Genomic DNA, 24775 nt, shown 5'->3' with positions numbered 1-24775 from the left:
GACTTCAAAACTGTATGGTTTCGCAAAGGTGAGTACAAAAAAATGCATGGTGCCTACAGTGAAATGTGGGAGTGTCCTTCTGTGGGGCTGCATGAGTGCTGCTGATGTTGGGGAGCTGCATTTCATTGATGGTATCATGAATTCACAGAATTTAGATTACAAAATCTTCAGTTTTGCTCAAATTAGTTAATGCAAAAATGAATAAACCCTATGACAAAAACTACTACATCTAGTGTTTATGACCTCCATGATTTTTAAGGACAGCACCAAGTCTTCTAGGCATGGAATGAACAAGTTGGCAACATATTGCAACATCCTATCTTTTTCCTTTCTTCAAGAGCGACCTCTTTTAGAGCCTGGATGCTAGATGGCGAGTGATGCTCAACTTATCTCTTCAGAATTCCCCATAGGTGTTTGGGTTCAGAGCAGGAGACATACTTGGCCACTGAGTCACTTTCACCCTGTTCTTCTTCAGAAATGCAGCAGTGGCCTTAGATGTGTGTTTTGGACCATTGTCATGTTGGAAAAGTGCATGACGAGCAAGGGCACGGAGTGATGGTAGCATCTTTTCCTTCAATAGCAGTACATCTGTGAATTCATGATGCCATCAATGAAATGCAGTTCCCGGACGCCAGCAGCACTCACGAAGCCCCACAGAAGGACACTGCAACTACCCTGTTTCACTGTAGGCACCATACATTTTTCTTTGTACTCCTCAACTTTATGACGCCATATAGTTTTGAAGCCTTCCGTTCCAAAAACATTTATCTTGGTCTCATCATTCCAGAGTACAAATTTCTGGTAGTCTGTTTCTCAGCATGGGCCACGACAAATTCTATGCAGGCTTTTTTGTGCATGGGCTTTAGGAGAAGCTTCCTTTGTGGAAGACACCCATGCATACCATTGCTGTAGTGTACGCCATATTGTGTCACAGGAAACAATCACCCCAGTTTGGCTTTCTACTTTGTTAGCTAACTGTAGTGAACTTGCATGGCGATTTTTTTTTTTTTTTTTTTTTTTTTTTTTCTTTTTTTTTCCAACCCTTCTCATCAGAAGACGCTCCTGTTGAGGTGTTCACTTCCTGGATGGCCTGGACATCTCTTTGAGATGGTTGCAGTTCCAGCTTTGTTAAATTTTTGTGGTGACATTGCTGACAGCAATGGGGTTTTCTTTGATAAGGAACACCCTTTTATAATCAACTGTCTGCTGGACACCAGTTTAATGAATAATTAGACTCACCTGTAGTTGAATTCTTGTTAATTAGGATTTTGCTGTCTAAAATATAGCTTTGATCCTAAGACTTTCATTGGGGTGTATTCATTTTTGCAATGTGGTGTTGAATAAATTTGTTAGGAAAAATACTTTTTTTTGTGTGTGCAAGACGAACAAATCTTGTTTGCAATCGATGGCATGCATTTGTGGAAGTATTTTGTATTATAGTGACCCATAGAAAATGTTGATTCTGAAAGGAAAGTAAAGGCTTTCTGACAAATCTGTTGGGGTGTACTCATTTATTCTGAGCACTGTGTGTGTATTTATGTGTGTACATACATACGCCTGCCTGTGTACGCCTGCTTTTCCATGCACATGAACTTTTAATGGCATCCCAGCCTTAGTCCATAGGGTTCAATATTGAGCTGACCTACCTTTTGCAGCTATAACGGCTTCAATTCTTCTGGGAAGAGCGTGTGTCTATGGGAATGTGTGACCATGCTACCAGAAGCGCATTTGTGAGGTCAGGCACTGATGTCAGACAAGAAGGCCTGGCTTGCAGTTTAAGTTCTAATTTATCCCAAAGGGTTGAGGTCAGTCAAGTTCCTCCACCCCAAACTTGCTCATTCATGTCTTTATGGACCTTGCTTTGTGCACTGGTGTGAAGTCATGTTGGAACAGGAAGAGGCCATCCCCAAACTGTTCCCACAAAGTTGGGAGCATAAAATTGTCTTTGAATGCTGATGTCTTAAGAGCTCTCTTCACTGAAACTAAGGGACCAAGCCCAACCCCTGAAAAACATCCCCACACCATAATCCCCCCTCCACTAAACTTTACCTTTGGCACAATGCAGTCAGGCAAATACCATTCTCCTTGCGACCGCCAAACCCAGACAAGTCCAGTGGATTGCCAGACAGAGAAGTGTGATTCGTCACTCCAGAGAAGACGTCTCCCCACTGCTCTAGAGTCCAGTGGCGGCATGCTTTACACCACTACATCCGACGTTTTGCATTGCACTTGGTGATGTAAGGCTTAGATGCAGTTACTTGGCCATGGAAGACAAAATAGGAAAGAGGAGAAAATCGTGGCCCACAGTAACCAATCAACAAAATAGTTCGTCGGGCAATACGTAGTGTTGACGTCTTCCGTACAAGTGGAAGTGATGTAGTGTGCATGTTACCTTGTAGCCACACCCTTCCGGCCAGAACAAGCGATATACACAACAATTAACAGCAATGAGTATAATATAGTTTATTACATTACCTATATACATACATAAAAATATAGTATGCATCATTCTGGTTTCATTAGGCCAATCTACTTTTAACATTTGGATTTTTCGTTCGTGTTTATGAAGATTCCTTGGACATAAACATCCGGGTCATCTTCTGTTTCCGCTCATGCGTGATATCGCTTGATAGATTTTTTTTCATACGAGCGTAATACCACCGCATAGAAAATTGGTTGTTCGTATGCAAAACAACAACATTTTCACTGTTGTTCAACCGGATTTTTTCGTTCACAATATCGTTATCAGTTAAAACATCCTGCTCATCAACGAAGAAAAAATCGTTCAGTCATTGGTTCCGTGAAATTTTTCATACAATTTTCTTATCGTGTGTTCGGGGCATTACAAAACTTACAGAAGCACCATTGTGTTTCATTACCAAACAATTTACTTTTGCAAATAGTTCTGTAAAACTTCAATACAATTACATTATTAAACTTAAAATTAAACTTAAGTTACAATATGCTTGTAAAAATGTCTCTCACAAATTCTTACAATGAACACATTTCTTCCAAACAACTACCTACAAATCCGATTTTAATGTGATCTAGATATACACCTGACTTTAACCACTTGCTTTCCAGAAGATTTACCCCCCTTCCTGACCAAGCCATTTTTGCGATATGGCGCTGTTACTTTTACTGACAATTACGCTGTCATGCAACGCTGCACATAAATTACATTTTTCATTTTTCCCCCACAAATAGAGCTTTCTTTCTGTCATGTTTGATCACCTTTGCAGTTTTTATTTTTTGTGCTATACTTTTGTGTCCAAGGTGTCTCTTATACACATAATGAGTTGTCGTTAGGAGCACCTTCTTAAATCGACAGGACTAATAATGTGTACAGCATGAGCACACAGCCAGTCTGTGTGAACCAGAATTATTGTTGGTTGGTAGGGGATCAGATACTTAGTTTACTCACTGAACTGCAACTCAATTTGTATTATGTGGTTTTTCTGGATTTTTGGTTGATCTTCTGTCTCTATCATTTAAAATATACCTATAATAAAAATTATAGACCCTTCATTTCTTTGTAAGTAGGCAAACTTACAAAATTTGTAGGGGATTAAATAATTATTTTCCCCACTGTATATTAGTTAAAGTGAAAGTTATAGTGTCTACAAATTGCGGTATATATACTAGAATTTTTTTTTTATACCAGTAATGGCGGAGATCAGCGATTTATCGCGGGACTGAGGGTTTGCGGCTGGCTTTTCCTGGGTGGGAACTAACTGCCACTGACATCTCCAGTAAGCACTGGCACTACTAATGACACTTGACAGGAAGGAGTTAACATTTGGGGCGTTCAAAGGGCTAACTGTGTGTTAGGGAGTGTTTTTTATTGTGTACTGTTGTGTTTTACTAAGCAGACCTGTGCTGTGCAGAGAGATAGAAAACAGCACTTCCATGCTGACAGGTGAGGGATATGTGTTGTTTACACACAAATTTCTCCCCTCTAAAGCTTCGTCGACAATCACAGAGTCCAAGCCGAAAATCGCCGGCCGGGACCTGGTGATTTACATCCTCAGAAGCCAGTAGCAGCGCAGGTAGGGCAGTACATCTGCTATGGGGCAGCATGCAAGGGATTAACAAATTAACTTGCAGGCATATGTGTATTAAAGGGAGAATGGAAGAGACCTTCACTGGTGTTCAAGAAGCTAAAACAGCTGCAGTGGTTTATGGGAAATCTTTATTACCAAGACATTTCCTCTTCTTGTTAAAAGCAATATTAAAAACAGCTGTTTACATATGTGTGTGACCGATGCATGCGTTTGCCATTGTGCAAAAACATGGTGGGGGGGCCATTCCTTGTGATATTAATCAACAGTAACAGGTCCTCTTTACTGAAACATTGGGGGTCTATTAGACCCCACATGTCTCCTCTGTCCTTGAAAGCATTAACCACTTCCTGTCTGGCCCATGTATATAAATGGCTGGACGGGAGCAGTGCAGGGGCGGGTGGCCGTTTATAAATGTCCTCCCTGCTTCCCTGATTGTGCGCGCTCCCTGGGAACACTGATCGTTGTATGGGACCTCTATATGAGGTCCCGATCATGTGATCACTGACCAATCAGTGAGAACATGAAAAGTAGTAAGCAGGATGTCATTTCTGACATCATTGCTTACTACGTGTGAAATCTGTGAATGATCAGAGAGCTCACATAGTACAAGGCTATTCACAACAGTCTTGTACCATGTGACAAGCTGTGACCAATCACAGCTCACACAGTATTTCTCAATGGCTGCAAGAATGCAGCCAGAAAGGAGAAATGATTGTAAGAGAGAGTAAACAAAAAAATCTTCATAACCCCCCACAAGTAGTACAGTGTCATTATGGTGACACTGTACTGCTAGGGTGACTGTATGTTGAAAAAAAAAAACCCTTAATAATAATATAAAAAAATAAAATAAACATGTAAAACATTTTTTTTTAAAAACTATACTTTTTGGTTATAAACTAATTTCGGTTATTTTTTTTTATTTACTAAAGATAGATGACATTTTGGCCAAGATTTATGAAGAAAGATTATTTATTTGCAAAATTTTTTAAGAAACACTTTTTTCAACATTTTTGGACATTTTCATTTATATAGCAAAAAAAAATCCCAGTGGTGAATAAATACCACCAAAATAAAGTTTTATCTGTCTAAAAAAAAATGCTAAAACATTCATATTTGTACAGTGTTGCATGACCGCGCAATTGTCATTCAAAATGTGATAGCACTGAAATTGACCTGGACAGGAAGGGGGTAAAAGTGTCCAGACTTGAAGTGGTTAAATCAAACTCTGATCGGTTCGATACAATGTTTTCACAAACCAAAACTAGCTTGTAAATAAAGACTCAAAACTGGAAGTGACAAAATGCTGATAAATTCCAGTTTCTGATACCATAGAGATCGAGGAAGATCCGGTTGCTGATCAACTCTATGGTAAGCCAGGCCCCCCGGTGGGACAGGAGATTCTGAAGAAGCGCGAGGGGTAGAAGAAGAGAGTCTAATTAGCTACTAGGATTGCTTTCACAAAAAAGGGAATTGTATGCTGAAAAAACAATACCAGAATTCCTGTAGCTGCTGGCATCATTCCAGTATATCACTTTAAACCAGCTGCTTTTTTTTTTCTCTTCCTGTATGAAATATTGCCTTTTACCCAGTTCAATGCTGTCTCCTGATCACTGCCCCTATTTCCATTTTTAGCAAGGCTCTTTTCTCTGCTCCTGCCTCCAAAATAATTGAGTGATAGGTGCCCTTGCTGTCCCATTTTTACCAATACTTGGTGCACGCAGTACGCAACAGGAAGTTTGGGGAAGCAGAGATGCAAAGATATCTCTTCAGAGAAGCTGGCAGAAGGATAAAGTAGGATGCTCTAATAAGTACAGGCTAGTTGGACCCAAGTTGATCGATCAATCAACGAGGGTACATTCAGCTTGTCCATAAATAGCTTGTGTCTTGGCCCATCCCTGCTGTACCGTCTGAGGTTCAAACCGTCTATGGCCAGCTTAACATTTATGTGCGTACTATTGCATAAATAACGAAACCATCATCCTGATGAGCTGTTCTCTTGTATGGGTATAGAATTGTTAGATGAGGAAGAATAACCAAATTTAATTTTTAATGTGAACAATATTTCTAGCATTGTGTTAAAAGTTGCCAAAAATTCTTGAATCTTCAACTATATTTGGATGTACATATTAATGTATGCTATGTACCTGTAAGAGTAAATTGTGCTTTGGTAAATCTTCACTGGTGGCGTGAATATTTGTAGACCTGCTGGTAGCAATTGTGGTAGTAAATCATTATTTCCTATTCAAAAAAAGGGTGATTGCAAGATATGGTCTAGTTGCTTTTTTATTTCAGCTACTGTAAAAGTATTTTGCTTAGATTTGCTAAGAAAACAAACCAATGTTCAGCACTGATCTGAATTTTATTACGCTTTTCATAAACCTTTCTATATTTAGTAGTCTGATAGTTTAAAGTATAAAAACCCTGACCTGTACTAGGTGAAAGAAACAAACCGCAAAGGCCTCACGCACATTGGGTGTCAACAAAGCCACTTTTAAGGGTGTTTTGACGTTTGTTTTTATGTCCATGCCAGGGTGGATTTGATTTAAATCAAACTGATTTAAATCACAATTTAAATCACGATTTAAATCACTAGTCAGTACGGCTTTATTTAAATCATAGTTTTTTACATAAAGACTAATTCTTGCTGGTATAACTTTAATATGCAAGTAGATGAAGATTTTTAGAATAACAACTTTTCATATTAGTTTTTTATCCCCAGTTTAATAGGTTAATCATTCATATTTGGACAACTTTTCTGTTGTACTTAGGAAGGAGAAAAATAATCATTACCTTAATAATAACAATTTAAATAGATTTATTCAACTGAAACAATAACATTATAGCATATGTTATTTGCTTAAACAAACCTCCATGTTTGTTAACTAATTTGGCTAAACAAAATATATTTTAAGAAACTTAGACTGTCAGCCCCTTTCTCCTCACACTTAGGTGTCCGTTTACGAACCAGCGATAATAGATCGCTGCTCAGTTCTCCGGCATTCTCGGAGAACACAGTTCTCCTGTGAATGCCTTTTATGAAGCAGTTCTCCGAACGAAAGGAGAACGATCTCCAAACGCTGGAGAACGGTCTACAAACTCTGGAAAATGGCTGATTTTACTATAATCTCGCGAGATTACAGTAAAAGATCAGTTTACTAAACAGAGGTAAATTATCTGTGCTTAGTTTTCGGTCCCTCCGATTCTCCAGCTCTGGGCTGGAGAATCTGGAGGGAGAACACAGATCTCCAGAGAAGGGCTGAACATATTCTCCTGGGTGTTATAAACTGGGAATGACCAGAGAATAGCTGTGATCCTCTGAATCTCAGCTATTCTGTGTGTCATAAACGGACACCATAGTTTCACTTTCTTCTTGTGCAGATCTATTCCACTCCAAACAATCAAAAAAATATTGTTTCTATTCTATTCACTGAACTTCTTGAAACTTAGCACTGAAGGGGTTGATTCTGTATTCATAGGTTTGTAGAAGTTAGGATTAAGGTCTTTTTCTTAACTCTGTTCATGTTATAACATTTTTGCTGTGAAGAAGAGGCATGTGATCTCCGCCGAGTCAAATTCAGTTTTGAGAACTGCAAAAGTAAACCAAGCATCTGTGATAATATCTTGTAGGCAGAGAAACTGCCCAATAATCTTACAAAACCTCTGGAAGAGCACGACATTGTGAATGGATTCATGGAATTTATTTACCAAAAAAATTAAACATATACAGCCTTATTCTACATAATTAAAAAACTAATCTTTATTTCATGATGGAATAACCTTTGGATGGTAATATATTTTCCTCAAAAAGCATTTTATTAAAAAAAATCCGATTTAAATAAAAAAAATCGATTTTTTTTTTTTTTTTTTTTTTTTTTTTTTTTTAAAAAATCATTGATTTTTATCCACCCTGGTCCATGCACACGTAGGCTTTTAGAGGCAGAAAAAAGCCCTTGCACTTTCAGGAGAGGAGCATTTAGTCAGAAAACGCTTAACATACCCAAACGTATGTGAACGCTCCTAAACGCTAGGCATATTTATGGCTTGAGTTCACGTTCATTTCAATGGCCAAAAATAAATTTAAAAGAAAAAATTTTAATAAAAAAAATAAATTCATATTCTGACCAGTGGAATGAATTAATGCCCAGATGCTTAACGCACCTAAACGCATTTGCAAAATGCGTCTTTAGTCGTTTATTTTATTCTGATTTTCTCCTGCTAGGAGAAAAGGTGTTCAGAAAAGGCAGGCAAACGCCCAGTGTGCATGAGGCCTTAATGTGAGCTACAAATTTCCTTCTTTGTAACTAATAAATGAAAATAATGAAATAATATAAATAAATACAATTTATCTCAAATAAGATGTAATCTTTTGTACAACGTTACTTATCTGGACTTCTCTGTACTCAATGTTACTTATCTAGACACGTTATAGTAACATTTGCACAGCAAATTGACTGTTGTCTGTTATATATAATTTTTGATTTGTATATAAAGTATAACTAAAGGCAAAACATTTTTTTTTTTTTTTTAAGTTTTGGACATAGTGGGTAAGGATTAAAACCCCTGTCAAGTTTTACTGCTGTTTGTGCCACCATTAGAGAGATTCACCCTCTCTGTTTGTCCTGTTTACCATTATCATTGAAAGTAAAAGAAAATCCCACATTTTGGGTTGTCCCCAGAAAAGTAACAGAGGGAAATCTTCCAATGGGGACTGGTGGCCTGGGGGGCCCCAAGGAATTCCCTTCATTTTCAGGAATTTCCTCTCACTTCCTGTATGGCTGTGGGACAATAAATAAAGGGAAATCTATGCAATGGGACACAGATGATGAAAAAAAAAAATCTGCCAGAGGTTATAACTCTACCTTACTCAATCCTTAATGGAAAAAAAAGTTTTGCATATAGCTTTACTTTATTAATGTGTTATGTATTAACCGCCTCCCGCCCACTATATAGTAAAATGACGGACACAAGGCGGTTCTCTCGTTCTGGGAGGACGTCATATGACATCCTCCCATTCTAACCGTGCATGCGTGGCTCCGGGAGCGCGCAGCGTGGTGATCGGCGGTGCGCTGCCTCCCTCGGACACAGCGGATCACCGATCCACGGAAAGAGCCGAAGATGTCGGCTCGGTCATGTGATCAGCTGTGTCCAATCACAGTTGATCACATGTAAACCGGGAAATGCCGGTTATCGGCATTTCTTTCCCCACGAGCTGTCACGCTGACAGCTCCTGAGGAGAGGAGAGCCGGTAATCGGCATTCCTCGGAGGGGACATGTACAGTGAGGAACAGAAGTATTTGAGCACCCTGTGATTTTTGCAAGTTCTCCCACTTAGAAATCATGGAGGGGTCTGAAATTCACATTGTAGGTGCATTCCCACTCAGAGACAGAATTTAAAAAAAGAATTCAGGAAATCACATTGTATGATTTTTAAAGAATGTATTTGTCTTGCACTGCTGAACATAAATATTTGAACACCTGAGAAAATCCATGTTAATATTTGGTACAGAAGCCTTTGTTTGCAGTTACATAGGTCAAACGTTTCCTGTAGTTCTTGACCAGGTTTGCACACACTGCAACAGGGATTTTGGCCCACTCCTCCACACAGATCTCCTATAGATCTGTCAGGTTTCGGGGCTGTCACTGAGCAACAAAGAGTTTCACCTCCCTCCAAAGATGTTCTATTGGATTTAGGTCTGGAGACTGGCTAGGCCACTCCAGAACCTTGATATGCTTCTTACGGGGCCACTCCTTGGTTATCCTGGCTGTGTGCTTCGGGTCGTTGTCATGTTGGAAGACCCAGCCACGACCCATCTTCAATGCTCTGACTGAGGGAAGGAGGTTGTTGCTCAAAATCTCACAATAAATGGTCCCATTCATCCTCTCCTTAATACAGTGCAGTCTTCCTGTCCCCTTCGCAGAAAAGCACCCCCAAAGCATGATGTTATCACCCCCATGCTTCACAGTAGGGATGGTGTTCTTGGGATGCAACTCATCCTTCTTTTTTCTCCAAACACAACAAGTGAAGTTTAGAGCAAAAAGTTCTACTTTGGTCTCATCTGACCACATGACTTTCTCTCATGCCTCCTCTGGATCATCCAGATGGTCATGGGCAAACTTCAGACGGGCCAGGACATGTGATGACTTGAGCAGGGGAACCTTCCTTGCAATGCATGATTTGAAACCATGACGGCGTAGTGTTCTACCAACAGTGACCTTTGAAACGGTGGTCCCAGCTCTCTTCATGTCATTGACCAGCTCCTCCCTTGTAGTTCTGGGCCGATTCCTCACCTTTCTTATCAGTGATACCCCATGAGGTGAGATCTTGCATGGAGCCCCAGTCCAAGGGAGACTGACAGTCGTCTTTAGCCTCTTCCATTTTCTAACAATTGCTCCAACAATTGTTTTATTTTCACCAAGCTGCTTGGCAATTGCCCTATAGCCCTTTCCAGCCTTGTGGAGGTCCACAATTTTGTCTCTAGTGTCTTTTGACAGCTCTTTGGTCTTGCCCATGGAAGTATTTGGTGTCTGACTGTGGGGTGGACAGGTGTCTTTAAAGAGCTCAGACAGGTGCTACTAAGTTAGATTAATGAGTGGAGTAGAGGTGGACTTTTTGAAGGCACAGTAACAGGTCTTTGAACAGCCAAGAAACAGCAAGAATTCTGGCTCTCAAATACTTATGTTCAGCAGTGCAAGACAAATTCTTTAAAAATCATACAATGTGATTTCCTGAATTTTTTTTAAATTCTGTCTCTCGGAGTGGGAATGCACCTACAATGTGAATTTCAGACCCCTCCATGATTTCTAAGTGGGAGAACTTGCAAAATTGCAGGGTGTTCAAATACTTCTGTTCCTCACTGTATGTATGCACAAGTGGTCAGGCTTAGTGTAGCGTTATCTCTAGCAGCTTTTTATTAGAATCATTTTTTACATTTTAGAATGGAGTGCCTCGAGACTGTTCATAACTTTAGAGGTTGCCTTAAGTTTGTCCATAGTTTTAAAGGGTGCCTTGACTGAAAAAAGGTTAGATACACTGATTTATAGCAATCCCTGTACCTATAAGTCAAGCAAGCCTAGCCTATTGTCATGTGGCCGATCCAAGGAATGTTATGTTCTCCAGTCAGGATGTACAGGAGGCTGAGCAAACGGTGAACAAGAGTCCCACTGGTTCTAGGAGTGCAGTCGACTGCAGGGGGTCACTGGGACTGGAGTCTTGCAGGAATGTAGTCAGTGGGATGTGCAGATGGGTCTGTTTAGGTGGGTGGCAGAGACATGGTCAATAAATAGGCAAAGGGTCAGTGCAGGTAGAAACATATTAGGGACAGTACAGGTGGCATGCAGAGACAACACTGCACTGTTGTGCTGGTGATCAGGAACACCATTCCTGGCTCTGGTGACACTGTACTGATGTGACAATGATCAGAGACAATGTTGATGGATGTACTGACTCTCGTGACACTGGCAGTGGTGGTGGTACTGTTGTTGACTGCACTGGTCTAACAACACTAGCACTGGTGTGGCAGCGATCAGCAATACTGTTGCTGGCTGCACTGTTGTTTCAACGATCTGGAACACTGTTGATGTCTTACACAGGTCTTTTGACACTGGGAACGTTGTGGTGGTGATCAGGGACACTGTTCTTGTCTGCACTGGTATGGCAACACTGTATTAGGGGAGTGGGGATCAGGGACACTGTGCAGTGGTCTGGCATCACTGTGCTAGAATGAGGGCAATCAGGGACATTGGCTGCTGCACTGGTATGGTGACACTTCTGGTGTGGCTAGATATCAGGAACACTGGTCAGTTTCTCTGGTGACACTGTGCTGTCCCATCACTGTTTTGTAACATCGTTTCTTATCAGATTGCTTGGAGAGAGAATGGGAGTGTTGGCTGCAATATATAGTCTTTGTTTACATGTGTGATTGCTGGACACCGTGATTACAGAGCACACCACTGCAGACGCTTGAGGGCATGAAAAAGCACTCAAAGGGAAGGACACTTTAAAATGCTGTCCTGCCCTCAGGAGCCAGCTGTCCAGTCATTTATCTACAGTGGTCAGACGGCACGTGGCTAAAGAAAATCCAACACCAGAAAAAGATGGCTTGTTAAAACCCTATGGGAATCTGCACATGGCAACTAAATCCATGCAGGGGCTGCTCAGCTATGATTTTGGATATGATCTTGCTATTTGACAACACAGATCAACTATATTTACTACTTAGGGCAGGAAGAGAATGAAAACTGTCAGCTTCTATGGTGAATGATTGCAGCTCATTGATCGCTTTTAGTCACTTACCTGTCCAAGGATCCAGCGATGTCCTCACCCAAGCCAATTCTTCAGTTGGCTTTGGGTGCAGGTGCCGGCATCGTGGGTAAGGGACACTGGCAGTGCAGCCTTTTGGCTTCACAGCCGGTTTCCTATTGCAGTGTGCTTTCTGACTGGTCATGCAGTCTTTTGGGACCTGGGGGGGAAGGAGAAGGGGCTGAATTTCCTCACAGATAGCCACAGCGATCTGACCCAGAGTTGGGAACAGGTACAGTGAATGAAATAAGTGTTTGATCCCCTTCTGATTTTGAATGTTTGCCCACTCACAAAGAAATGATCAGTCTAAAAATTGATTGGTAGGTGTATTGTAACACAGAGAGACAGAATAGCAACAAAAAATTCAAAAGAAATGCATGTCTAACAAATAACGCACTGATTTGCATGTTCATGAGGGAAATAAGTATTTGATCCCCTTCACAAAACATGACTTAGTACTTGGTGGCAAATCCCTTGTTGGCAATCACAGAGTTCAGACGTTTCCTGTAGTTGGCTACCAGGTTTGCACACATCTCAGGAGGGATTTTGGCCCACTTTTCTTGGCAGATCCTCTCCAAGTCATTAAGGTTTCGTGGCTGACGTTTGGCAACTCAAACTTTCAGCTCCCTCCACAGATTTTCAATCGGATTAAGGTGTGGAGACTGGCTAGGCCACTCCAGGACCTTAATGTTCTTCTTGAGCCACTCCTTTGTTGCCTTGGCCTTGTGTTTTGGGTCATTGTCATGCTGGAATACCCATCCACGACCCATTTTCAATGCCTTTGCTGAGGGAAGAAGGTTCTCACCCAAGAGTTGACGGTACATTACCCCGCCCATCGTCCCTTTCATGCGGTGCAGTTGTCCTGTTCCCTTAGCAGAAAAACACCCCCAAAGCAGAATGCTTCCACCACCATGTTTGACAGTTGGGATGGTGTTCTTGGGGTCATAGGCAGCATTCCTCTTTCTCCAAACACGGCAAGTTGAGTTGAGCTCGATTTTGGTCTCATCTGACCACAACATCAGCCAGATGTTCAGTGGCAAACTTCAGACGGGCCTGGATATGTGCTTTCTTGAGCAGAGGGACCTTGCGGGCACTGCAGGATTTCAATCCTTGTTGGCGCAGTGTGTTAACAATTGTTTTCTTCGTGACTGTGGTCCCAGCTGCCTGGAGATCATTGACAAGATCCTCATGTGTAGTTCTGGGATGATTCCTCACTGTTCTCATGATCATTGACACTCCAATAGGTGAGATATTGCATGGTGCACCAGACCTAGGGAGACTGACAGTTGTTTTATGTTTTTTCTATTTGCGAATGATTGCACCAACTGTTGTCACCTTCTCAACAAGCTGCTTGGCGATAGTTTGGTAGCCCAGTCCAGCCTTGTGTATGTCTACAGTCTTGGACAGCTCTTTGCCATGGTGGAGAGTTTGGAATTCGATTGTTTGATTGTTCCTGTGGACAGGTGTCTTTTATACAGGTAACAAAATGAGATTAGCAGCATTCCCTTTAAGAGACTGCTTCTAATCTCTGCTTGTTACCTGTATGAAAGACACCTGGTAGCCAGAAATCCTGCTGAATGATAAGGGATCAAATACTTATTTCCCTCATGAACATGCAAATCAGTGCATAATTTGTTAGACATGCATTTCTTTTGAATTTGTTGTTGCTATTCTGTCTCTCAGTGTTACAATACACCTACCATTCGATTTTTAGACTAATCATTTCTTTGTGAGTGGGCAAACATTCAAAATCAGCAGGGGATCAAATACTTATTTCCTTCACTGTAACTGCCAAAACCAGGTACCCTCTCCCCCTTCCTCCCTAAAAAAGTGCCAAATATGGCAGGGGGGGGGGGGGGGGGAGGGTTGAAGGCAAACAAGTGGAACTTCCTATGCTTGTATAAATTGTTAGGCCACTGCTTTGATTGTTGTTGGACAAGTGTGCATTACTTTATTTTGGCTTTTAATTAAAGCACTTTAACCCCAATTTTATGCAAAGTTTTGTGGCAATGTAAAGTCACTTACCTGCACGACCTAATTTTTCTTCAGGGTTACGCAATATAATATATTAACTACCCTGTGGGCTGCAAGTACACAGAACAGGTTAGTTTCAGTTATTTTAAACTGAAAAAATTGAAAACGATAAGCTGCCTTTGTGAGGTTGTTTGACGTTAGCTTATCTGTTAGTTGTGTATCTCGGGATGGCATAGAGTGCATTTAAGTTTGCAAAGCTTTTAATGTTGCTGAGAAGCTCTGTTTTCCATTATTGTATTATCAGAAGAGTGGTTTACTGCTTTTAAACATTATTTTAACTATTTAAAGAGCACTTATCATTTGGATTGATTCACAGTTTGATATAGATGACTTTTTTCACTTTGTTTCACGTATATGGACTCTTTATTTCTGGGCTCGACAAATCCCAGGTGCCAGGTCACCATTGTTAAACTGGCTCCTAGATTCAAAGCAAATTTTTCAAGACTCCACCCTCCCTTCCCCCCAAAAATAAGACTTTAGTTCTGCTTTATTGATCTTTCGATTTGTTTTTATTAGGGATGCACCAATACCAGTTTTTTTACTGGCGAGTATGAGTACTGATACTTTCGGTCAAGTACTCGCCGATATTGAGTACCAATACCTTTGCGATGTGATTTGAGTCCATACAAATTGTGAGGTCAGGCACCGATGTCAGATGAGAAGCCCTGGCTTGTAGTCTCCACTCTAATTCATCGCAAAGGTGTTCTGTCATGTTGAGGACAGGACTCTGCAGGCCAGTTAAGTTCCTCCACCCCATACTCGCTCATCCATGTCTTTTTGGACCTTGCTTTGTGCCCTGGTGTGCAGTCATGTTGGAACAGGAAGGGGCCATCCCCAAACTGTTCCCACAAAGTTGGGAGTATGAAATTGTCCAAAATGTCTTGGTATGCTGACGCCTTAAGAGTTCCCTTCACTGGAACTAAGGGGCTAAGCTCAACCTCTTGAAAAACAACCCCACACCATAATCTCCCCCCCCCCCCACCAAATATTACACTTGGTGCAATGCAGTCAGGCAAGTTCTGTTCTTCTGGCAACCGCCAAACCCAGACATGTCCATCAGATTGCCAGACAGATGCATGATTCATCACTCCAGAGAACACGTCTCCACTGCTCTAGAGTCCAGTAGCAGTGTGCTTTACACCACTGCATCCAACACTTTGCATTGCACTTGGTGAAATAAGGTTTGGATGCAGCTGCTCAGCCATGGAAACCCATTCCATGAAGCTCTCTACACACTTTTGTGCTAATCTGAAGGCCACTCAAAGTTTGTTTAGCTATGCACTCTGCAGAGAGTTGGCGACTTCTGCACACTATGCACTTCAACATGCGCTGACCCCGCTCTGTCATTTTACTTTGCCTACCACTTCATGGATGAGTTGCTTCCAGTTTGTTATACCTCTAACCATTGACCGTGGAATAATTAGTAGAAAGGAAATTTCACGGATGGACTTATTGCACAGGTGGCAACCTATCACGGTACCACGCTTGAATTCACTGAGCTCCTGAGAGCGACCCATTCTTTCATAAATGTTTGTAGAAGCAGTCTGCATGCTTATGTGCTTGCTTTTATACACCCGTGGCCGTGGAGGTGATTGGAACACCTGCGTCCAATGGGATTCTGCACACAGTGGCTGCCCTGTAGTAGTAAAATTGCTATAGGGTGGTTACCAAGTGATTAAAGATGAATTCCAGGTATTGTCGATTGGTAGACATCAGCAGAAGGGACACCTCTTATTCAATGTAAGTACTGTACCTTGTCGTGTTTTTTTTTTAAACTAAATCTAAGCCCCCCCCAAAAAGACTTTAGTTCTGCTTTAACCGCTTCCTGTCTGGCCCATGTACATAAACAGCAGAATGGGAAGCGGGTGGATGTTTCTAAACGTCCTCCCACATCAGAGGGTTGTGTGCGGCTCACAGAGCCCGCACCCAGGAGCCCAATGAGCGGATCACGTTACTGCTGTGATCCTTCTTTGGTTTCCATTATAGGAAGTCATTCCGCTTATTGTGGTGTTTACCAAAGAATATCTTTGAAGAATGTTCTCCCTATCCAGATACAATGTGGAAACATATGGAAATCTATGATCACGTAGCTAGGAAACTTCATTGCCTTATGTGGATTCCTGCTTGCCGATAATTATCCAGCTTTGAAGACGCTGAATGCTTTTAATTTTGTAATTTTATCATGATTTGTTCACCGTGTCCATGTCCAACCTCTTTATGATCCATGGGATCAAATAAAATATTTTTGTAGCTATTGAATGCAGTTATATTACTCCGCTTGGATTTTCAATTAACCACTTTTTGTAGTCAGTGTTGCCTTTGTCATACTGCCATATTTTCTATTATGTACTTTGGGTTTATAAATCCACATTTATACTATAAGTGAGACGGAGATATTACTTTGACACGGATTATTATTATTATTATACAGTATTTATAAAGCGCCAATAGTTCGCTCAGCGCTGTACATTACAAAGGGGGACAGAACATGTGACAGAACAATACCAATACAATGCAAAACATGAGGGGATTGAGGTCCCTGCTCTTTCAAGCTTACAATATAGGTGTCATATTAGGTGGCTCTTTTCTTTTTGTTTGGCACATTACTGCTGTGTCTGGATGATCACAAGGTGTTTTACCATGTGATGTGTCCAATCTCGGCAATCGTGTTGTAAACATGCCAACCCGAATGTAAAGTTCTGTCCTCTCTGCTCTCACACAGATCAGATGTGAGAGCAGAGAGAACAGTTGCTGCAGCCTGACAGTGTACACTGCCTATCACAGTGCATGTACACTCAGTGTAATGTAAATAAACTGCGAATGCTAGCCAGTCCCAGTGTCCCTGATCACTACCCCCAGTGTAATGTAAATAAACAGTGCAGCCAGCCCCCATCACCAAAGCTCACAATAACACCACCATACACCATACCAACATCCTGAGCACTACAATACCCTCTCCATGATCACCGCTATTTGCCATACGAGTGCCCTGAGCTCTACCATATGCCATACCAGTGCACTGATCACCACCATACCAGCTCCCTGATCACTACCATATGCCATACCAGCACCCTAGTCAACGCCATACACCATACCAGCGTCCTGATCACCGACATACCAGCGCCCCGATCACCGCCATACACCATATCAGGACCCTGATCACCGCCATACTAGCATCCTGATCACTGCCATACTAGCATCCTGATCACTGCCATACTAGCATCCTGATCACTGCCATACTAGCATCCTGATCATCGCCATACCAGCACTCTGATCACTGCCACATCATACCAGCATTCTGATCACCACCTAATGTCATACTGGCATCCTGATCACTCCCATACCAGCGTCCTGGTCACTGCCATACCCCATACCAGCATCTGGCAAGAAAATGTGTTTTTTTTTTTTTTTTCTTTCAAGATTTTTGGTTTTTTTTTTCATTTAAATAGCAAACAAAACCCAGTTGTGTTTAAATACCACCAAAGAAAGCTTTATCTGTTTAAAAATGTGACAGTGCTGAAAGCTGAAAATTGGCGTAGACTGGAAGGGGCTGAAAGTGTCTGGACTTGAAGTGGTTAAAGTGGTTCTAAAGGCTCAATATTTTTTACCTTCATGCGTTTTATGCATGAAGATAAAAAACCTGTGTGAAGCATCCCCCCTAGCCGCCCCCACAAAATACTTCTCTAAGCCCCCTCTTGATCCAGTGATGTGCACTGCAGTCTCGGCTATCTCGGGACTCCCTCTCCTCATTGGCTGAGACCGAAGCGGGAACCAATGAGAAGAGATAGGGAGCGGGGCGAAGCCACGGCTCCTTGTGTAAAAGGACAAACAGAGCAGCAGGTGCCCTCATATCAAGCTGCTTGCTGTAGGGGCACCCGACAGGAGGGAGGGGCCAGGAGCATCAGAAGGGGACCCAAGGAAGATCTGGGCTGCTGTGTGCAAAACCACTGCAGGTAAGTATAGACATGCCATTTTTGTTCACAGTTTCTGATCCTTTTTTTTTTTAAACTTTTTTTCACTCAAAGAAATCCGCCACACTCTTGAATTGAACTGTGAATCGATAAAATTTTTTTAATCGTAATTGATTAAAAAGACCTCATGACTAGTATTGTGATGGCTTAGAATAATTTCCACTGCAGCTTCAATGGCTTGGGTGCATGAATGTTGCTGTGCTTAAAGAATAATACTGTGTGTAGCCAACATATACAAGTCATTTTAAAAATTGTAATTGGAGTTATGCTTTTTTCAGAACTGACACTCCATTTCCACTGAAGTTATGAAAACCTACAGGCAGAGGGAGAAACCAGGAAACAAGCCTCAAGAAAGTATCAAGGCCCCGGATGAAGCAAAGATCAAGGTAATCATTTTTTCAGTGTAATATTGACTGCAGTCATGGTTTCTTATTTATCCAAATGTAAATTGTCTTCTAAGACAAAGTAATTAGCTACAACAATAAGTCCATCATATCAAAGCTTATAAAAAAACATGCAAGTCCTTTCACACATTTATATTTTTTCACATAAGAGATTGATTCTTTTAAGCACGTTTGTCAGGTCTAGGCTGCAAATTCAACATCACATCAAATTGCAAATTTGAGACTCTTTAAATAAAATGTCACATATTTCCCATTTGCGGTGCATTAAAAATGAAAGAAAACTCCTCCTACAAGTTTTAACAAGTGCTCAGCTGGACACTGATAGAAATCACAAGACTGCTCTGACTGCAGATGAGAAAATTATTTATTTTTAGCAGCTTATATTTACTAAAATAATTGTATTTCAATGTTATCACGTGTAGTCCACTTTTTCATCATTCTTCTTTCTGCTAACACTATATGCACACCAGACTGAGATTGTTTTGAAGTCCCAATGGTGATGATCAAGGCAAATGGTTATACCCTTGATTCCTTATGTGGGATTTGCCAAATGTATCAAAGTAATGTAAATTCTTTACACCATTTTATCAGTACTTTGGAATTCTGCCCACTGCTTACATTAAAAGCTGCTTTATGATTTTCTGCATACAATTGGAAATTAATTTGTTCTTACGCTCCATACACACTGGGCATATTAATAATGTGGTAATGTTAGCTGTGTAAAGTCATGTTAAAAACGTGAGTTTTTTTCAGGGTGGATTTGATTTAAATCAAACTGATTTAAATCACGATTTAAATCATTAGTCAGTAAGGCTTGATTTAAATCATAGTTTTCTACATAAAGACAAATTCTTGCTGGTATAACTTTAATATGCAAGTAGGTGAAGATTTTTAGAATAACAACTTTTCATATTAGTTTTTTTATCCCCAGTTTAATAGGTTAATAATTCATATTTGGACAACTTTTCTGTTGTACTTAGGAAGGAGAAAAATAATCATTACCTTAATAATAACATTTTTAAATAGATTTATTCAACTGAAACAATAACATTACAGCACATGTTATTTGCTTAAACAAACCTCCATGTTTGTTAACTAATTTGGCTAAACAAAATATATATATTTAAAGAAACTTAGACTGTCAGCCCCTTCCTCCTCACACTTAGTTTCACTTTCTTCTTGTGCAGATCTATTCCACTCCAAACAATCAGAAAAATATTGTTTCTATCCTATTCACTGAACTTCTTGAAACTTAGCACTGAAGGGGTTGATTCTGTATTCATAGGTTTGTAGAAGTTAGGATTAAGGTCTTTTTCTTAACTCTGTTCATGTTATAACATTTTTGCTGTGAAGAAGAGACATGTGATCTCCGCTGAGTCAAATTCAGTTTTGAGAACTGCAAAAGTATACCAAGCATCTGTGATAATATCTTGTAGGGAGAGAAACTGCCCAATAATCTTACAAAAACCTCTGGAAGAGCATGACATTGTGAATGGATTAATGGAATTTATTTACCAAAAAAATTAAACATATACAGCCTTATTCTACATAATTAAAAAACTAATCTTTATTTCATGATGGAATAACCTTTGGATGGTAATATATTTTCCTCAAAAAGCATTTTATTTAAAAAAATCCGATTTTAAATAAAAAAAATCCAATTTAAATAAAACAAATCCGATTTTTTTTTTTTTTTTTTTAAATCATTGATTTTTATCCACCCTGGTTTTTTTAGTGTTTTTGCATTAGCGTTTAGCCGCGTTTTTTCGTGTTTTCCTTTTTTAGTGGTTTTTTACACAAAAAATGTGTGTTTTTTTTGGTCAAACAAAGTCCAAAAAACGCTGGTTTGCCGTGATTTACCACGCTTTGCTGTATTGTTCAGCATTAGAGTGTTTTTACAGCTAAAAAACTCCTCTAGAAACCCACTAGTCCTGGGTTTTTTTTCAGCCAAAAAACGCCACTGCCAAAAAACATTGATTACAGGCTATTTGTGCATGGACACATAGGATAACATGCAGGGGGGTTTACTGGCTGTTGAAAAAAACGTCAAAAGCCAAAAACAGCAGCTGTAAAAACGTCCAGTGTGCATGAGGATCTTACAGTGGTTGTAAAGGCTGAAGATATTTTGCCTTCATACATCCATGCATGAAGGTAAAATATCTTCTGTATGCTGCTCCCCCTGTAGCCCCCCCTAATATTTGCTTGTGCCTGAACTTGATCCAGTGCTGTGCCATGGGAGCAGTGGCTCTCCAGGTTCTCTCTCTCCTCATTGGCTGAGACAGTCACAGCTAGTGAGGGGAGGGCTTATAGACACACACAGGCGGCCCAGGAGCGAACAGGTATTAAGTGCCCCTGAGCAAACCGCTTGCTCTGGAGACACTCAGCAGTGGGGAGGGGCAAGGAGTGCACTGATGGGGGACCTGAGAAGTGGTAGATTTGGCTGCTCTGTGCAAAACCATTACTTAAAGCAGATAAGTATGACATGTTTGTAAAAAAAAATACAGGAAAAAAAAACTGAGCCTTTAGTGTTACCTTAAAGGATAAGTTCACCTTTTAGCAAAAAATAATAAATGGACATTTTTTGCAGGTAAAAAAAAAAAAGGGCATTTACTATTTTTTGTTTTGGGAGCCTGGAAAGCATTGCAGGCATTGTTATATTCAAAAATGATGTGGCATTAAGCTCTAGGTTTATTCAGTAATATCAGGTGAGTGGTTTTGATAAATGCTTTCCTACCCTGGTTATCTTTGAGTGTATTTGAAAAAATTTGGAAGTTATTATCTCTCGTTCTACTGTAAGAAGTATTATGGAGCAGTTTGATACTGGAATAAATGTGTTATTTAAAGGAGACGTACAGCCAAGCTTTTTTGACTGTACTTTTCCTGTGGATCACAGAAGTGCAGTTCATTTTGCACTACAGTGATCCGTTGTCAACTGACAGCGGGCTAATGATCCAGGCTGGGGAAAGATCCCGACTGTCGGGGAACTGCTGAGAGCCTGAGCTAGCCTTTCCCTCCTTGTTCACAGTCCACCGCTCCAGTGAGTATGGGGAAGGGGCAGAGCAGACAGCGGTGACTGACAGTCACCGCTGTCTGCTCAGAGCGGCTGTGAGAACTCAGCGATGAGCGGCCATGTGATTGCTGAGTTCTCACACTTAGAGTAGGCGGGAGACAGAGGCAGCATCAGATCGATGCTGCATTCACCTAGGTAAGTATAATTGAGGGAAAAAAAATAACTATTATCTTTTAAATAAGTTAGAAGCCCCTTAGTATTTCTCTAAGAAACCTTTTTGCATTTTGTGCATTTAAAAGAAGCTTTATTTACAAACAGTTGACAATTTGTTTTTCTTCTCAGGCATTATTGGAAAGAACTGGATATAGTTTAGATGTGACAACTGGACAAAGAAAATATGGAGGTCCTCCTCCTGAATCTGTGGCCTCATGTGCACAGCCCGGAATTGGGACAGAGGTTTGTGTAGAATTACTTCCTGCTTTAAACACGCTTATATTACAATCTAAAAATTTTCCTTTATCATGTAATACTTTAACAGGTTTTTGTCGGCAAGATACCTAGAGATCTTTATGAAGATGAATTGGTACCGCTTTTTGAAAAAGCAGGGTCTATTTGGGATCTTCGACTTATGATGGATCCTTTGACTGGACAAAATAGAGGCTATGCCTTCATCACATTCTGCAATAAAGAAGCAGCACAAGAAGCGGTTAAGCTGGTAATGCTTTGTCATGATTTTTTACTTTGGAGATATACTGTAGATAAATTAAAAATAAAAATTCCTACATGGAATTTGTCATTCTGTGTAAAAATCCATTGGATAGACCTTGACAACCAAGGAAACAGCCCGTTGTCATCTTTTATATTCCTTGCAATGCAAGAAACCCCAAGGTGAAAACCTTTTTGGCTTGTTTAGGGTTGTACCAAATGGTGTGTGTCAAGATAGGATGGTACCATGATTTTAAAGATCTAAATCTCGATTGTTAAATTCTAATACAAGCTGTAAAATGTGAATATCATTTAAATTAGTTTTCAATCTTTTTAAATCTGCAGCTTTCATTAAAATATCTGGCAATCATGGCAACAAAAAGGTTCTTGTTCAGGCACTTCCTGTTAGGAGTAAAAGTCAACCATTTAAGGATTTAGATCTATTTTAAAGTGATACTGAATGCAATTTTTTTTCTAACACTAAAAATAAAAAAGATGTTATACTTATCTGCTCTGTACAGTGGTCCCTTACTTCCTCTATAGAGTCCCCCATGGATGTTGGAATGTATACATCCATAGACATGCAACACCAGTAATCCACACCCCAGATCCCTTCTCACAGGTGTTTGACAGCACCAGGAGCCTATGTGTCTCCTATGAGACCAGGAAGTGGAGGAGTGGTGCTGCAGACTGGACAGTGCTGAAGTGGAGGAGTGGTGCTGCAGACTGGAAAGTACTGGAGCGGTGAGAGGTGCAGGACAGGTAGTGGAGTGTTAATTTTTTTTTTGTAATCTTTTAATGAAAATAATAGCATTAAGGTAAACGTTTAGACTTTTGAACCGCTTTAAGTATTATTTTTTTTTTATGAGCAATTTTACACTTTCTGCCCAGATAATTGTTAACCTCATTTCTTTCTTGTTCTTTGAGGGACATAGGATTATGTTATAATTCGGTCACAACTAGATGAGGATTTAGACACGTAAATGTGTCCTGGAGAGATAGATTTAATTTGTCTACCAAGAAAGATTTAATCATTTTACTGGCCATTTTTTTCTTTTCTTAAAGATTTGATTTTTTTCTTCATTAAATTTTCTCTACATGCTGCTTCAGCTGATTTAAGTACTCATGTATCCAGATCTGCCTTATTATCAACAGTGGTGTTGAACTGGACAATTGTTGGGCTAGCCTGGAATGTGTCCCACTGGGCACCTTTACTCCTTTTTTCTCTTGGTTTACTGCAGAAAGAGTCAATCCTGAAGGACTGAGCATTGACACCTTTAAGGGGAATGTTACACCTGTGCTCCTGTTCTGCCACACAGTGTGTGATACCATCTTCCTACTACTGCTTTTGGTTGCAAGTGACACAGGATCTTCCTTTGTTAGTTTTTGCTGTCTGCCTACAGTGACTTGGCCACCTCCCAACTGTACAAACTTTTATTACTACCACCAGTTTTAGTACCCAAGGTTTAGCCTTGTGCCTTATGCAGGCCATAAACGGTTCGTTTATCGGCCAATTTTTGGTCCGAAAGAATAATCGGACGATTTTCACACTGTTAGTGGGGCAGTGGCCGATTTTTGCGGTTCCTCATTTCTTTTATCGGTCATGCTGGAAAATTTGTGAAAACCGGCTGATTTTCGCAATCATTGGTGGCAACAGAACAACCGATATTTCGTTTTTCGGATGAAAAATTGGTCGATAAACGAACTGTCTATGGCCTGCATTAAGCTATGTTGTCTGTCTTGCAGCGCAACATATTGGTTCCCAGGCACATGGGGAGCAGTCTTGCTGTAATTGATTCTTCTAGCTCATGGCCCACTAACTGTTCTGGTGCTGCCTGCTGTGCACCCACATGAGCAACTGACTCTTGGCAGACTGGAATGTTGCCCTCTGCCTTAGATTTCGGAGTCTTCTTTAGCTCCTTCAGGTGCAAATCCATCCTGTGTTCTCCCCTGGGAGGATTTCACTGCACTTATGCAGGATTTAATGAGACAAATAGCAACCCTGATTGCTGACACTGCCAGCATAGTACCCCACACCTTCCCCTGCAGAATTTGCATCTAATCTGCCTACGTCTTTGACAGCCTCTGAATCTTTTGCCACATGGAATCTCCCCAGTAAATGGTCTCAAATCATTACTGGATGATATTGTCTCTGAGGAGTCTCAGCCAGCTGCCATTACTCCCTAGAGAGACTGTTTCAACCCTTTTTGGTAATTCTTTTCAAAACCTCATTCTCTACCTGACCCTGCATTATAGCCTACATTAGCTGCAATGCAAGTTGTTAAAAT

The 24775-nt window shown here is 40.6% G+C and overlaps 1 protein-coding gene across 2 annotated transcripts in view; it reads left to right on the top strand.

Moving 5' to 3' along the window:
• The window catches only part of LOC149452785 (heterogeneous nuclear ribonucleoprotein R-like), a 52434-nt gene that overhangs the window by 13712 nt on the left and 13947 nt on the right, over nt 1-24775 (top strand). For both annotated transcript variants that reach the window (XM_089688987.1, XM_089688988.1), the window contains exons 2-4: nt 18647-18754; nt 22125-22238; nt 22321-22497. In XM_089688987.1, the coding sequence (XP_089545113.1) occupies nt 18674-18754; nt 22125-22238; nt 22321-22497 (372 nt within the window). In that variant the 5' untranslated portion in view covers nt 18647-18673. The remainder of the gene's footprint in view (nt 1-18646; nt 18755-22124; nt 22239-22320; nt 22498-24775) is intronic.

This window comes from Staurois parvus, unplaced genomic scaffold (assembly GCF_062004578.1).
Source record: "Staurois parvus isolate SC_StPar_1 unplaced genomic scaffold, SC_StPar_1.0 ptg000464l, whole genome shotgun sequence".
Taxonomy (NCBI): Eukaryota; Metazoa; Chordata; class Amphibia; order Anura; family Ranidae; genus Staurois; species Staurois parvus.
This window is presented reverse-complemented; position numbering and strand designations above follow the sequence as displayed.